Source organism: Cricetulus griseus, chromosome 2 (assembly GCF_003668045.3).
Source record: "Cricetulus griseus strain 17A/GY chromosome 2, alternate assembly CriGri-PICRH-1.0, whole genome shotgun sequence".
In the NCBI taxonomy this organism is placed as follows: Eukaryota; Metazoa; Chordata; class Mammalia; order Rodentia; family Cricetidae; genus Cricetulus; species Cricetulus griseus.
The window spans coordinates 404,537,085-404,552,664 of NC_048595.1; the positions used below are offsets into that span (position 1 = coordinate 404,537,085).

Sequence of the window (15,580 nt, forward strand, 5' to 3'; positions counted from 1 at the left end):
TGTAGGGGACAAAGTGTATCTGAGTGAACAAACTGAATGAACAGCTCAACAGATTCAGAATTTCAGGACTACTGAAGGTATCATAAGACCTGGTGCAATACTATTGAATGCAGATGGCATTATCAAATTAATCAAGCTGCTGCAATAAATCCAGATGCTATAGAGCTGGCAAGGTGTTGTCAAGAAAGTTAAACTTGAAGAATGAGTGTTGGATTTCTAAATGAGATCAAGGGGAAAAAGAAAGCAGATTTAATAGGGGAAATAAGAACTGCAGCCATCAACATTGCTGTTACATTCAGAAAACATCTTGAAATCAATTCCTTCTGCCTGTAAGATTGTTTTGCCAAACAAACTGACAGTGTTATACACTTCTTATTTTTGATTTATTTAATCTTATGTCACACAAGCATTGTTAGTTCAATAATTCGGTATATGGGGTTACATTTGTTGCCACATAGGAGCACAGATGAATAGGCCACGCCATCAACACACTGTTTTCATCTCATCCCCTTTCTTACAGTCAGAGGCAGCTTGTGACTGCTCCTTAGAATCACCAGCCATTCAGACACTTGTTGTACTGCACACTCAGAGGAGAGAGTTCAAGCCCGGGTCTCCTATTTTTACACTGTAATTTAGAAAACATCGGCATTTTGTAATGAAAAAAGATAAAGCAACTTTTTAGTATGTTAGACAGAATGAGCATACACATGGCATAAAATACTAGTATGCTTTTAGGAGTTAAAACACATTAAGATCCTGTGAAATTAATGTATAAATAAAACATTGCCTGGAATGACGCTACCATTGTGTATATAAAAATGGGAAAACTGAAATTTTCTCTTCCTAAACATGCAGGTTTGAACACCTCATAAACCTATATCATATTTGGAGTGGAAAGGTGACTTCAAAATGAAAAAATATTGAAGAATCATGTGACTGGCTTTCCCACAGAAGAGTACATGCTACTGATTACAGACATAGTATGCCAATGTTAAAGAGACAATGTCCTTTTTCACTTCTTCACAGGAGGATGTGTTCTGTCATTTATTTAGCAAGAAGAACCACAACTTTTATATCAGGATATCTGGTTATATTATTTTATACTAGACTATGAAAATATTGGGAAGATAAGACATATTCTTGCAAGACGTATGAACTTCTTTCATATTGTTATCTGAAGAGCAAAATAGATTTAAAATCTCAACAGTTCACTTTTTAAGCACATCCTTTGTTTCTCTTTGTCATCATTCTTTTTGGCATTCTTTTTTTCCATTTCTCTCATTTTCCAATCCTTCCATCTTAGTTTTCTAGCCTAGCATCCCTCATGCTCTTACCTGACCATCATAGCCTTTTAGTGCCCCCATTTGTAATAAACAGTGGCCTCTGTGAGAGAATAATCAGCCGAGAATTCTGCTCTATCACTTGTAAATGTTTTTTTTCTTAAAATACAGAGTTATATCTGCAGCTTACGGACTTATGTGTATTCTATATCACATATTTGAAGAATAATCATTCATAGACTTTAGTAAGAATTCACTATATTACTGCTACACTATTCAGCAAGCTGATAGTATGATGAGAAAAAAATCACATTTCATGACTACTGTCTTAAATATCCTTTAGGTTTTCTGACTAAGCCAAATAGATTGGTGACTTTTAACTGCTCCGTTTCTTTCTTCTTCCAATAGTGGAGAAATTCTACACAAACAGAACCTAAGAGCAAATTAAAAGTGGAATCCCTGGCGGTTTGCTTCCTTGATCTTGAGGATACTGTATGACCAGTAATTATGGTCTGGACAGTCACAGCGGGAAGCAGGTGGAGATGGAGAGGTGCAGAGGTGGTTTCCGGGATGCAGATGCTGCTGAGCCAGCGCTGGGTTCTGCAGCTGGCCCAGTGTTGTGGCTGTGCACTCAGGCAGTCTGGTCCACGTGCAGCACAGCCGGCTGGACCTGTTTCTCACTGGATCCTTCCATCTCTTCGGCGTTGAGCATGTAGCCGCTTTCATAGCTCACCTGCTGCAGGTCCGCTGAATCGTCTTCTTCATCTTCCATAATGGTCAGGTCAGCGTTGCTGCCCACGCCGGAGTTGTTCCCTTTCAAGGCTGGCTTCTCTGCATCTTCTGCGCTGCCCTCCGCCAGGCCGCTGGGGAGGGATGCTTCTGAAAGACCTTCTGTGAAGGAGCCCTCCTCACGGTCATTCTGCATCTGGTCTTCTAACTTGGGATCGTTTTCCGCAGAGCTTTCTCCCTCTTGGACTTTCTTCCTACCAAAAGAGAGGGGAGAAACCTTGAAGGGGGAGCTTTTCCCTGAAGATGCTTTCTGGTGGTTGGGTGTGAGCGACTTCTTAATCTTTTCTCTCCTCTCAACAGACACGATCTTTGTCCCCAGCTTGTTCATCTTTTTCTCGATGTTCTGGCGAGAAAATGCTTTCTTGAGGCTATCCACTTTCCTCAGGCTGGATCTCTTTATTTTCTCTGCCCTGCTTTCTCCCACCTTCTCCTCTGCGCTATCTTCCAGGGCTTCCTCATCACCGGGCAGTTCATCATCGGAGGAGAGGTCCACGTTGTGTAGAGTATCCTCCAGGGACTTGTTCTCCTCAGCGAGCTCCTCCTTGCCTTCTGCGGGGCCGGGAACCGGCTCCTTCACAAACACACTGGCAGGGATCTCACTTTCTTCCTGAAAAGAAAGGCAGTGTGGTTTATGATAATGGCATATTTTACAAATAGTCTTGAACTGCTGTAATTTGGGTTTGTATTCTGGGCAATGGAAATGATAGAAGCAAAGTGTGGTTTCGTTTTCTACAATAGGAAGCATTCACTCTCGTTTGGGCCCAGTCATTCTCCTTGGGCTGGATAAGGCCAAGGCCTGCCAGTCGGGATACGATGAGGGTAGCTGGCAAAGGCTGTATCCGTGACAGGCAGAGGGAAGTGGCCTGACTCATATAGGCCAGGAAGCTGCCTAGATAAAGAAGCTAAAGTAAATGACAGCCCTGTGAACCCAGAGGCCTTCCCTCTGGTAAGGGGGCACAGCCTCTGTGGCAATCTCACTTACAGACATGCCTCAGGTTCAGGCTGGAAAATACAAATGGAGGCAGAGGAGGGCATTGAGAAGTCCTTAAGTGATGGACAGCCCAGAGGCTCGATTAGTTCCCTCCTTCTCCACTAGGCATTAGAGGGGATGGCTGGATTGACCAATATCAACACACACACACACACACACACACACACACACACACACACACACACACACACACGTATGCACACATATACATTTATACACACACATGCAAACACATGTACATATACACACGTGTATACACATAATACACATATACACATACACATAAACACACACACCTGTTTTGAGTGATATAAGTAAGGATTAGCCTTTCTAGTGCCTGCTCATTAAGCCATGTGGGTCAGGATGTGTTTTGTGAGAATCAGTAAGGGAGCAAGATGAGGTAAAATGTGTGACCAGATATGGTGTCAAGCGTCTAGAAGTATCTTCTTTGGGCAGTGAAGTTCTGGCCTCACCTCCAGCAAAGAGTGAGGAGAGAAGGTGGGGAACCTACCCTCTTCAGGATCCATCCCCCACCCTGCCTGTAGCTCCTCACATAGGCAGGCAAGTGTGGCCTCTCACAGAAAAATTTATCTTCAAAGTGCAAAGCTGCTCACCGAGAGATTTGAACATGACAGATTCAGGCCACATAGTATAAGAACACCTTAAAGTTTTAAGTGTTTTTTGTTTTCACTGTTACACAAGAATCCATTATCAAGGTACTCTCACATTTTCATCGAAAATAATAGCACAAGATGGAGTAGTGTGGCAGGACCGAGGCCTGAGTGTGTCTTTGCTGTACTGCTAAATGGCTGTGGAGCTTCAGCAAATAGCTTAATCTCCTTGGGTTCCTGTTCCTTCCAAATATGAACCAGAGGATTTGACCTAGATTAGCAGCTTTCAAAATGCACTCTCAGGGCCGTTGGGGCTTCTTCAGGAATGAGAGCAAGGCACGGATCCAGACTCCTTTCCACCTATGCTGCCCCCAGAGCCTCCAGGTGACCTGATTGCATCTCAGCTGGTCCAGCACACTTGGCGGTTGAAAAACTAACTGCAGTCTGTGGATTTAAAAGTTTCCCCAATGACTACTTTTCACAGTGCTGGAAGGTGTTACGAAGGCTGCTATGAGAGAAAACACATCAGTGATCTTACACAGTATTAGACACCCCTTACACAGTATTACACGCCCCCCATCCTATAATAATACCAACCTGCCAGTCAAGATACAGCTCCTGGCACAATAGTGAGACAGCTGTTATGGGGCAACTAGCTGCTTTCTGACCGGATTAAGGCCTGCTTCCCAGGCAACAGTGGTATGACTGTTATGGGGTAACTAACTGCTTTCTTCTTGGTTTTGAGGCCTGCTTTATAGGAAGGGAGTTTATTTCTGGTACCATAAGCCTGGTCAAAGCCCGTGGCTAGGGAGATCATGGTCCCTAGTGTACACTCTGTCATTGTTATTTTGCTGAATGGTCGTGATGTAAAAGTAGCTTTTCAATATCGGTGTTTGTAATCCTAGACCAGGGCCATTGGGGTCCTTGGTCAGAGAAGTGTTCCTTTATAGTGGGCAGCAGTCAATCGGAAGATATACAACTGGACGTGTTACCCTATAAATGGCTTCAGCTCCTCAGGCAAAAATGAGCCACGGGATAGGCAGAGATCAAAGAAATGGAAATTACCCAGCGCCTGTAAAGTAATTTACATCTTGGTGTCTTTAGGCACCATTATAATACAGGAAACGGCCCCTTACACTGAGAGTAAGAGACTGAGTGCTTAGCCTTAAATGGGCATTGATACCAATCCCCCTCCCCTCACAAAGGCTCAGGGAACACCAAGGAAGGGAGGCAGAAAGAATGTAAGAACTGGAGGAAGGGAGAAGTGCCGTGAAAGTCTGTCTTCCGTACATGACACAAGCGTCACACTCAAGAACTCATAGCAGTTGGGGTTACCTGCACAAGACCCGCAAAAGACAAGCCTAGCCCAAATTTCAGCACAGATGGTGTAGATGATTGCCTAGGCCTCACCACTTAACGGAGGAGCTATTGACAGTGGGTAGTTCCCAGGAGTCCTTTTGGATGTGGACTTTTGAAGAGAACAGCTTGCCAGGCTTCAAGCTGAAGTTGCTTCTGATTCACGAGCACACAATTCCTGGAAGGATTTTTGTCTTTTCTTCACCACTGGGTTTCTACATGTAAAGGTTAACAGCTACTTATTGGATGAGCACATTGGGGAAGATGGCTTTCTAAGAAGAGCATGAAGTATAGACTGCTCAAAGTGGGACAGGCTGGAGGGCTGTAAGGGAATGGGCCTTCTCCGTTCTGTATCTAGAAGGAAGTTTGCTCAATGTTGGTGGCACTGGGGAAACTAGAAAAGCAAGGCCTGAGGGGAACTGCCGTCTCCCTCAGAGAGAAGGGTTTTGTCTCCAGTGGCTGGATGAATATTACAGAATGGGATCGACTTACAGAAGCAGTTAGGGCTCTGATGTCTAGTCCTAAAGCAAAATTTCTCCCGGGGTTTGATTAAGAGGGCTGAGCAGGTTTGGAAGTTGTTGCTTGCAGGGAAGGATAAAACCAAGAGCTCAGTGAAATGTTATTAAAAGTTCTCAGTGAGGAAAGAAGGAATTCAGGCAGAAAACTGCAAAAACTAAGCCTTAAGGTACATTGTCTATACCATAATCTCCCAGGGCAACCAAAAGGATAACTTTCTGTTCTTCAACTTTAACAAGAGGTAGAATTAAAATGATTTTTTCCCCTTAAATATAAATTTTATTACCAAAGCAGAGTTGCTATTGAGTCTTATGGCTCTTTTGTCCCTCTTAGCATGAATCTTTCAAGGACAGCTTTGAGGAAAGCTTGTTAGAAAGTAAATTGTAACATCTGCGATAGATACTCTGATGTGGGTGTGGGGGAGAGGTGGTGTGGAAAAGTAGAAACCCAGCTGAACTCTGTTGGGAAATGGGAAAATTTACAGGAAAATTTACACATGAGCTCTTTGATGCCAATGATAGAATTAATTAAGCAGGAGCAGAGATAATCTGGAATGAGTTGGATGTGTCTTTATGCAACTGGAAACTACTGAGCTGTCTTCTTGGCTGGCTTCTGTGTCTCTGCTGTCACTTAAGTAAATAGGCAATATTTTATGTTCTGTCTACTGGACAGTGTATATATTTTGTGGCTTCTTTGGGCATCTTCTTTGAAGGCAACTCTTTTCCTTTTACACAGAAATTTATAAATTCCTAAGCACATGGGTCTTTTTCTTTTTCCAAAATGTTTGTTTAGAACCAGAAAAATGTCAGTTCCCTTCCTTCAAAGTCACTGCACAAATCCTACAAAGCACTGTGTTCAACTGTTATAGCGGTGGGGATTCAGGGCAAACAGAATCTGTTGTAGCTGCTCTCTCGTCAGTGCATATGGTCTAGTATGTAGTCCTCTTACGCGTCTCAGCATCACATGTCTACAATCGAGGTGGCACTTCTGTGCTCAGCCTTCAGTTGTAGAGTTTGTGACCTGCTTTCTCTTACAGATTCCTAGACTGACAACTATTTTAAGAGTGAGGCTTGAGTATACATCCTAGTTCTGCTGCTGCTCACTGAAGCTAGCTACTCATTTGTCTACCTGGGATATGTGACTCCCTGAAATGGCACAGAGAATCCCCATGGATTATTTCCTTGAGCAGCTCTTCCTAGGAGAAACCCCTAGGTTCAGGTGGTTATTTGTCCTTTGTTTTCAAAAAGGTCTTCAGCCTCCACTGATGCAGGTGTTCCTGGTTCTGACCTTTAACAAGGACCCTTAGGAGATTTTCAAAGGAAGGGAATATTAAATAGTAAACTTCAAACATATATGATGGATATGCTTGTAGTGTACTGGAGAAAGGGCTGGAATGAACTCTTGAGAAGTAGCATTTTTTCCTTGAGCGTCAGCTTGTTTGCTATTATATTGATTCTTGTGAACTAATAGTCCCAGTTGTGCATGTAAATATCAATGCAGAGAAACCCGCCAGCCTGCTGGACACTTCTTGGTTTGAAGTCGACGGTATACATCTTCTCTGCACATACGCAGACAAGCAAACTTAAAAACAAAAGACTCCGTGACCAGTATTAGGAAAGGAAATCAACTTTAAGTCATCTAAACCTCCCAGACAGGAGAGTGAGGCCAGCTGTTTGTTTTCCTGTCACTCCCTTCTCATTCCTGTTATTAGATAAAAATAACAGGGACAGGGTGACATCCTGCTGGGATGTGAAGAACATAAATTTGTATCCATGGAATATTTTATCCAACAATCTCTAAATACTAGTTATTAAAATGAAACTGTGCCACCTGACATTCTGATTTATAGGTCTCCTTTACACATTGATGGTTTTCTCCAATTTGTATTTCTGAGGTATAGATTGCCAAGTGGATAAAGCCATTGATTAGAACTGCACCCCTAGGGCAGCTGTCAGTGCCATCAGCAAGTCATAAGAATAAAATGCATTAGTTATAATCCCTGGGCAGTCTTTCACATTCTCGGGGATTTAAAAGTCTCATTATTTTCAGTGTTATCAAGGGTTCAATTTTTTTTTAAAGATCACATTGTTTAGGTGTTCTTTGTTGCACATGAAAAATACAAAAACAAAACAAAAACTAAGCCACACAGAGTTATTTAAAAGCTGGTCTACTAAAACTCAGAAGCATGAACTTTACCACAATGCGATTATAGTTTTTATATTTACCTCTTTCACAATTCCATTCTGTAATTTCTCTTATCAATGAAATGAGACCTCAACAGTCATTTTGTTTCTCAGACCCTGTTTCTTTCATAGAAAATTATGTTAAACTAAATGATTATTAAAGGTTTCCGGATCAAACATATTTGATTATGAGATTTTAACCTACATGCCACAAAAAGAAGTAACCATTCACAGGAACAGGAATAAAAGCTATAGGACCTGGGTTTCATTGAAAAGTATGTAAAAAGTGGGAAGCATGGGGGGGGGGCTATATCTGATGCAGATTCTAGCGAGCCTGAATGTATGTATGTATGTGTATATGTATCTGCTTATCTATCTATCTGATTGTAATTTTTTACCAAAGGAATACTAACTTTGATCAGTTATTTACTTCTAGAGTCAGGGGGAATGCAGACACTTGCTAAGTATAAATAATAACAATAAGAAATGATATTTTTTAATCTCATAAACTAAAAGGGCACTGGATAAGTAACATGACAAAACCAATATTCTGTTAGGGGATATTGACTTGTGATACAAACATGCAGAGTTTTCATATAAAGGCATCTTTGATTACCCATATTCCCATTTCTTTCCAGTCCATACCAATTGAACAGCTTTTAGAGCAATGATTTTGGATAAAGTTCTGTTTTAAACTAATTGATTTAAAAGTCATAGGAAGATTTTATTGTTAGCATACTTCTAAAACCGTGATATATGGAAGGAACCCAAAGGATGAGTGCTTAAAGCACATCTATAGACTCAATTTTTCCGAAATGTATCTGCTGCAAATATGTAACTCTCCTCTGCTTTTTCATCCAATTTCACAACTCCATGTAGATGAAAGTGCAAGCTGTCCATGTACACCCTCAATTTGTTTTCTGGTTTTGAAACTATTCCCAGACTGCTTTTTCAAATAACCATTACCAGAACCTTCCGAGGATGTAAGTGACACCTCACCCTCAGGGCCAGTTACTGTGAAGTTCCTGAAACCTCTTCAACCAGCGGAAAGCATTTCCTCTTAACTCTACACTACAACTTCTACTGTTAGGAGAAGATAGGCATGCTTCCAGGAAAAAGGGGAAACTTGGTACTTCTTTAGCATTAATATTTTGATCATCAATGCCTCTAAGCCTTATTTTATTAATGCTGGCTTATGTCCCACTATTTTGAACTCAAATATTATAATAAACTTTTGCAGAAAAAATTAAAAAGAAAATTTCTGAATTTAACTGGGATTTCCAAATTTATCTCAGTATTCAAGGGGCAATAGTCATTTCTCCAGTTTGTAGATGCTGATGGCCGAATTCAAAGTATTCACTGAGGGATTGGATGCTTACTAGCTACAATAGTGTTGTGAAGCACCGCAAAAACTTCAATAAATAAATAAATGGCATGTTTTAAGTAGATTTAAAATAAAGATAGGAATTAAAAGTCCGAATGTATAAGTATCTTACAAATCATCCTATACACACACATACCACACACACATACACACACACACACACACACACACACACTCACACACATACACACCACATTCACACACACTCTCAAACATAGATATTCTCACATATACCCACACATATACACATATATACCACACAATACGCACAAACATACATATACAAGCAGATACACACACACACACACACACACACACACAGTCACTGTCAAAAACAGATATACTCACATATACTCAAATACATGGATACACGCACACACACAAGCATAAGCAGATACATGTATACAACCACGCACACTCACACTCTCACATACACTTTCAAACACAGACATATTCATATATACTCACATACACAGATACACATACACACATATACTCAAGCAGATATATACACTCAGAAGTAGATTTGGGATGACGTGACAGCATTTTACAAACTGTAGGTCTTCTCAGATCTACATAGATCTAGATTCACAAACATAGATCTTCTCAACATTACAGTACCAAATATACCCCAGTCCAGGGGCAGATTTTCTTTTTAAACACCTCTCTTATTTTCAGATAATTTTTGCCCTAACCTAGAAAATAAATTTTTTTAGTAAGGAGAATTGCATCATTGGCTTCAAGTGTACTGAAAATCACATTTTTTTTCAAGTCACAAAGTGGTACCAGTACTGTATTTGATATCCACATTCTCCACACGTCTGGGATAGTCCTCTTCCACAACCACACTATGATATATGTTCTGATATTAGGATGGTCTAATTATAGTAGATATTTTGGGTAGAGTCCTTTGCTTTCATGGGTTATGCTATGCTGATTCTAAAGTGATGGAATGCCTGTGTGCATATGTGTGTACTAGGAAGTCTTAACTAAAAAGGGGTAAGCAAAGCTAATTCAAGGTCCTCGGAAGGGTGGGGTCAGTTTTGGCCCAAGAACCCAATTTCTAACCTGGTAGAGGCGGAGTCTCCTGTCTCAGCCCTGCATTTCAGGCTCACACAGTAACTGATTGTACTAAGTGAGCACTTGCACCATGCCAGTCTGTACGAATCATTTTAAGTATGTTATTTCCTTTATTCCTTACTTATGGGATAGGTATGAGCCAGGAAACACTAGTGCCTGAAAGCACAGATTCTCGGTCTGATGAAGTGTGTCTTGGAATCACACCTTTGTACTTCTGTGCTAAACAACTTCAGACAAACTCAGTGTCTTCATCTGTAACTTGGGGATTGACAAGGAGGTAGAGAGAATGCTGCTTAGCAGCCTATCCCAGACTTATTAAGAGCCCAACTATTTTTTGCTCTTACTGATATCTTCCGTGTTTTCAAGGGGAAACAGAGGCTTACAGATAGCAAATGTGTCCACAATCAACATAGTTGGCAAATGATCAAAGTAGGAAGTGGGCCAGTGTCTGTGAGACATTTTATCTTCCCACCCACTATCCTGTACTCCACTTTAATAAAAAGTATTGTTTCACCCAATAGTATAATTGGTACCCTATTAAAACGTCTACTTACAGAAAGACAAAACACTGAAGGCAACCACAGTTATATTTGGTTTTTCAAATAACCATCCATGTCTTCAGAGCTGAGATTCTAATTCCCTTTAGCCAGCAGAGGCCCTCCTATGGGAAGAGAAGGTCTAGTCACTTGCCTGAAGTTCCCTGCCTTCTAAACTGCTCTTTACACGTGTAGGAGGTGCTTGTTCACAGGGTCAGAACAGTCTGCACACTTTGCTTTGGATTCCCTTAGCTTCCATTTTGGTCTTGAGCACTCCTGTTTCAGTATTTCCTCACTATGTGGAGAATTTTTACTATTTCATGTACAGTGTCACACCTGCCAATCCAATGCAACGGAAGCGGTGACTTTGTTGGGTCTTCATCAACAGCGCATGCCTTTAAGTCCCCCATAGTCAGATCCACAGTTCTCTTGAATGTATAGTCATTTTTCTCCCCATCCCTCCTTCTCATACCGGTAGAACATTTGTATTATAAAAACAAAAACCAAACCCTTGAACTCTCTCTTTTCCTTTACTAGAGAAGTATTTTCCTTCCCTCCTTAATGAATGAGGAGGGTTCCTAGCCCTGATTCACACTGAAGGGAGGGAAGTTTCTTTTGACAGGTCTGCACATGCACATCACTATTTAGTTAGAAATGTCTTGAGAGCTATGGCTTCTAGGATCTCTTAGGCCAATAAAGGTAGGATCTCAGATGGCTGACCACATCTCTTTCCAGTTCAGCTGCTTCCTGAAAAGCTATTGCATCTGCATTAGAAACCTGAAAGTTTCCTGACTGTGAAAGCCTGGGAGGTACGGGAGCCTCGGCTGCCCGAACCTCCCAACACTCAAATGCAATTTGCGGAGGACACACAGGCAGCAAGACGAGCCTTTCCTTTTACGGTGATAGGCAGGCCTGAGTTCTAACTTGGCAGAGAAGATTCATTAGGAAAAAGGAGGTCCTTCGATTTAGATCCCAGTTTCAAAATGTCTCTTGGGATATGAAGGCTTTCTCTGTATGCTTTCACAATCTGTTATGGCCTCTCCCCTCCATGGCTTTGAAATCCTCTCCTATTCACATGGTCACAAGGAGACAGCCCCAAGGCAGGATGGCAATGCTTCCTGGGGTCCGGGTTGGCTCAGTGCCATCCATGGAAGGGCTTCCAGCATTAGGCAGGGCAGCCCTTGGATTTGCAGATGCCCACCACTTGGCTGAACAACAGCCCCACGCAACCTTCCTGTCCCCAAATAGCCTTTGGTACATTAATTGCATCATTGATGCATTAAAAAATTAAGTGGCCTTTTCATGCTAAGGCAGCCATTTGAAGGAGATGTTGAAGGGTGGTCTTTGTGGCCACCTCTGCTAATACTTCTTTTATTTTACTTTAGAGTTATGGCCTTCCGAGCAACAAGGGGCATATCTAGTGTGCTTGTAAAGAGTTGTACTTTGCTTCGCACTTTTATGACATCATTTTCTAGAAAGGACTGGAGACGTTTTTGACAAAAGATATCTTAAAGAGCAAGGCTAGTTCAACTTTTCATTTTGTTAGTTTCTAAAACACCAGGAGCCTTTGGAAAAAGGGATAGTTTAAAGGTTATGTGTGTGCAGTCTCGGTTAGAACAAGACAAAAACAAATCCTTCATACAGTTAGCTCACTTCCACAAAGAGTTAATAAACAGCCACTGAATTAATTTGCCCTGTCCAGTTAACAGCTGCAGCCACAGCCCCAAGTTCCTAATGAAGAGAGACAAATGAATTTGTCTACAGTGGGTGCCTGCACCTGTTCAGCTTCCCACCCTTACCAAGTGCATCTAGGTGTTCACTGACAAATGTCCCCAGCCTGCCAGGCCCACAGGCGTTCCCTGAAGGACGGGGCAGATTCCAACCCCTATGGGCACATTTCATAGTTGCCTGTAGCAGGCAGCTGGAAGACAATGTGTTGTGTGTGTGTGTGATGCTTGACTGGCCAGACAGATGGGAAGATGGCCGTGAGAGCCTGGAAGACTGAGATGATCTCAGTATGTGCAGGGGTCCCCTGGGGACACTAACCTGGAAGATGAGCACTTTGAAGTGGTTGCGTCGGAGGAGTTGGGCGTGGTTGTTCTCCAGCCTCTTCACCTGCACACACTGCCTCTCCAGGCGCTCTCGGACTGCGCGCGTGTGAGCGCTGACCTTGCGAGACTTCTCCAGCAGCTTGTTCACTGTGTTGCTGGTGGAGGCCTGGTACTTGGAGAGCTTGGTGAGGTCGTTCTGGATGCCCTTCACCGAGCCCTCCAGGTTGATCTGCCGCTGCTCCATGTTGTGCTGGTTCTCCCTCACGGTGTCCAGCATGTTGACTAGCTTATCCAGGAGTGTGTGTACAGTGACAGCATTCACCTGCGAGTTGTCCCGGATGGCCTCGTCTGTGGACCCCAGGTTCAGGCTGGGGCTCGGTGTGGAGGAAGGCATTGGGCTGGGGCTGGATGGCTTCTCCTGGCGCATGTCAGCATTTGGGTGCTGAAACTTTTCTGCTTGTGCAGCGTCTTCTCCCATGGCTGGATAGATGGGAACCTACTTTCCCGTTGGAAGTTTCTTGCTCTGGCAAGAAGTGGGCTGGGGTGAAGAGCGCAGGAGGTCCGTTGGTCTGAACGGAGCAGTTCTCTAGGGCTAGCAGAGGTTCAGACAGGGAATAACTGGCTAAGCTGATCAGAGGAACTGCATTCCAGCTGCTCTTAAAGGCCCTACTCCGCCCAGTGGGAGGCAAAGGTTACAGGATCCACTGAGGGTTCAGTGACAAGCACACACTTCCTAACCACGTTCCCCACAAGCCCCAGCCCTTTACTGCCTTCGCTTTTCTTTCCTACACCCCTTCCCTTTTTAAAACAAGTTCAATGTTGTATTTCAATCATGAGTTCATTTAGAGGCGGAGAGAAACATGTTAACTTGGCTGAGCTCCCCAGGCTCTGATTGGCTAAAGTTAGTAAACTTTCCTCTGGCTGCTATGTTACAGAGCCACTGTTTTATTTTTTTTTCCTGGATACGAGTTATTGTAACTGAAAGCATTGTTTGCTCTTGCTCCAGAGCTGACTGATAGGTTGCAGAACACAGAGTGCCCTTCTGGGAGGGGTAGGGTTGAAAGGGTCTGCTCAGCCAAGTTTGTGGTGTTCCTTTCTTATTTGCAAAGGAGTGGAAATTATGCTGATAATGAAAAGGAAAATAGCCTGGTGCGTCCTTCTCTTGCAAGAGAGGATGCAATCCAGTTGAAAGAGCTTAGACTTCAGGGATGTTAAGACAAGTGGCGTTGCATGCTGTGAATGTTACATAAGAGATGGAAATCTTTTGAATGAATGCTATTTTTAGAATCACAGACTCCGTTTTTCTTTTCTACTTTTTAAAAGACAGAAAGGGGGACCCCTCTCCCCAAGTAGTCTCTTTAAAAAGAGAAAGTGCTAATTTGGTTCCACTAATTCTGAATTCATGCCGAGAATTTCTCAATTCCCACCCTCATTGAGACATTTATTGACACGGCCCAGAAGTGTGACTGCGGGCCGGGTTGAGTTGGAGTGGTTCTAACGCTTGACATCTCCAGATTCCTGCTCAGTGAAGTGGCACACCTGTTCTCACATGTGGCCCTACTTAGCTGGGCCTTTGGGATTCGGGACTTATTTCCTAACACGACTTTATATGCTTGAATTGGTCTTAGAAGTATCCAGACTGTGAAAGTGCTATTGGCAGGAAGTTTGTGACAGGCCCGCTATGAAGGATTTCAGGAACAAATGCCAGCTCATGGGACAGTGGCTTTCTTAACAGCAATATTGCTATGTGAACCAATGAAACAGTAGATCTACGGTGACATAGTCATTGGGTCCATAGAGCCATATTCTTGGCTCTATGCAGTGTTCAGGGAGTATCCACAAAGCATAGCCAGGAGGCTGTTCCCAATGAGTACCTGCTCACGAGGAAGATACGTTAAAGACATTATAGAGGCCCCCAGTTTCCTCAGATTATTGATAGCTTGCCCCAAACCCACAGAAAGTGAAGCCTTTAGGAACAGAGATTTCAAAATGCCAAAAGAAGATTTGATTGGAGTTTTGCCTTTTAAGAAATTAAGAAAAAAACATGTTTAGTACATTTTTAGTTGGACAAAAGTGTTAAATATTAAAACAAAAAATGAATCTGGTGTTGATTTTCAAAAGCTAAATTTTCTAACAAAATTATATGGTATCATGATATCATGTCCTTTTGCATTTGACTTTTGTGGGCAAATCATAGAGTATCATTATTTCAAAAATCTTGGAGCGCTTCATCAATTTTCCAAGGGCCTCTCTTAAATTGTGACATTCAAATCATTCCCTCCGAAGATCTCGTGCTGTCACTCATCTGGGTTTCTTCTCCCGAATGTTAACTGTTACAGCTGCAGATTCCCTTCTGTCGTAGAACTGTCCATGACTCAAGGGCTCCTCCAACATTACCTTCATCAATTTCATGATTTCCTATTTTGAAAGATTTGCAATTTCACATTATAATCACTTCACTCTGATTTTGCATTGATTCACACAAATTTTGCATTGCATTGTTGGATACTGTATAATCAGCTAGATGAATTAGAGGGGTGGGTGTGAGGTAGGCAAGCACAGAGCTCCTTGTAAACAAGAAGGTTGGTATGTGGATCATTTGTTTGGTTGAGATGGGTTTCACTCTGTATCCCAGGTTGATCTAAAATTCAATGCAATCCATTTGACTCAGGCTTCCCAGTGCTAGGATTGTAGGTGTGACCCATCATGCCTGTCTCTTTACTCATTATGTTCTATGCTAATCTTGAATAACACAAATGATGTATCAATAGCCTATGGCTTTGTAACAAACCAGCCTAAGACT

At 42.4% G+C, this 15,580-nt stretch overlaps 1 protein-coding gene across 1 annotated transcript; it reads right to left on the reverse strand.

Moving 5' to 3' along the window:
- Positions 1–380: 380 nt before the first annotated feature.
- Cavin2 (caveolae associated protein 2) lies at positions 381–15,191 on the reverse strand. Its single transcript, XM_027396869.2, has 2 exons — positions 12,773–15,191; positions 381–2,676 (listed from the first exon to the last, which is right to left on the reverse strand). The coding sequence occupies exons 1-2, from the start codon at positions 13,253–13,255 to the stop codon at positions 1,912–1,914; spliced, it is 1,248 nt and encodes a 415-aa protein (XP_027252670.1). The 5' UTR covers positions 13,256–15,191; the 3' UTR covers positions 381–1,911.
- Between the last annotated feature and the right edge of the window lie 389 nt (positions 15,192–15,580).

Excerpts from the sequence above, each read along its gene's own strand:
- Cavin2 (XM_027396869.2), bottom strand. The coding sequence starts at position 13,255 with ATGGGAGAAGACGCTGCACAAGCAGAAAAGTTTCAGCACCCAAATGCT. Across the intron at positions 2,677-12,772 it reads TCAAAGTGCTCATCTTCCAG|GAAGAAAGTGAGATCCCTGC; the intron begins GTTAGTGTCCCC and ends CTTTCTTTTCAG.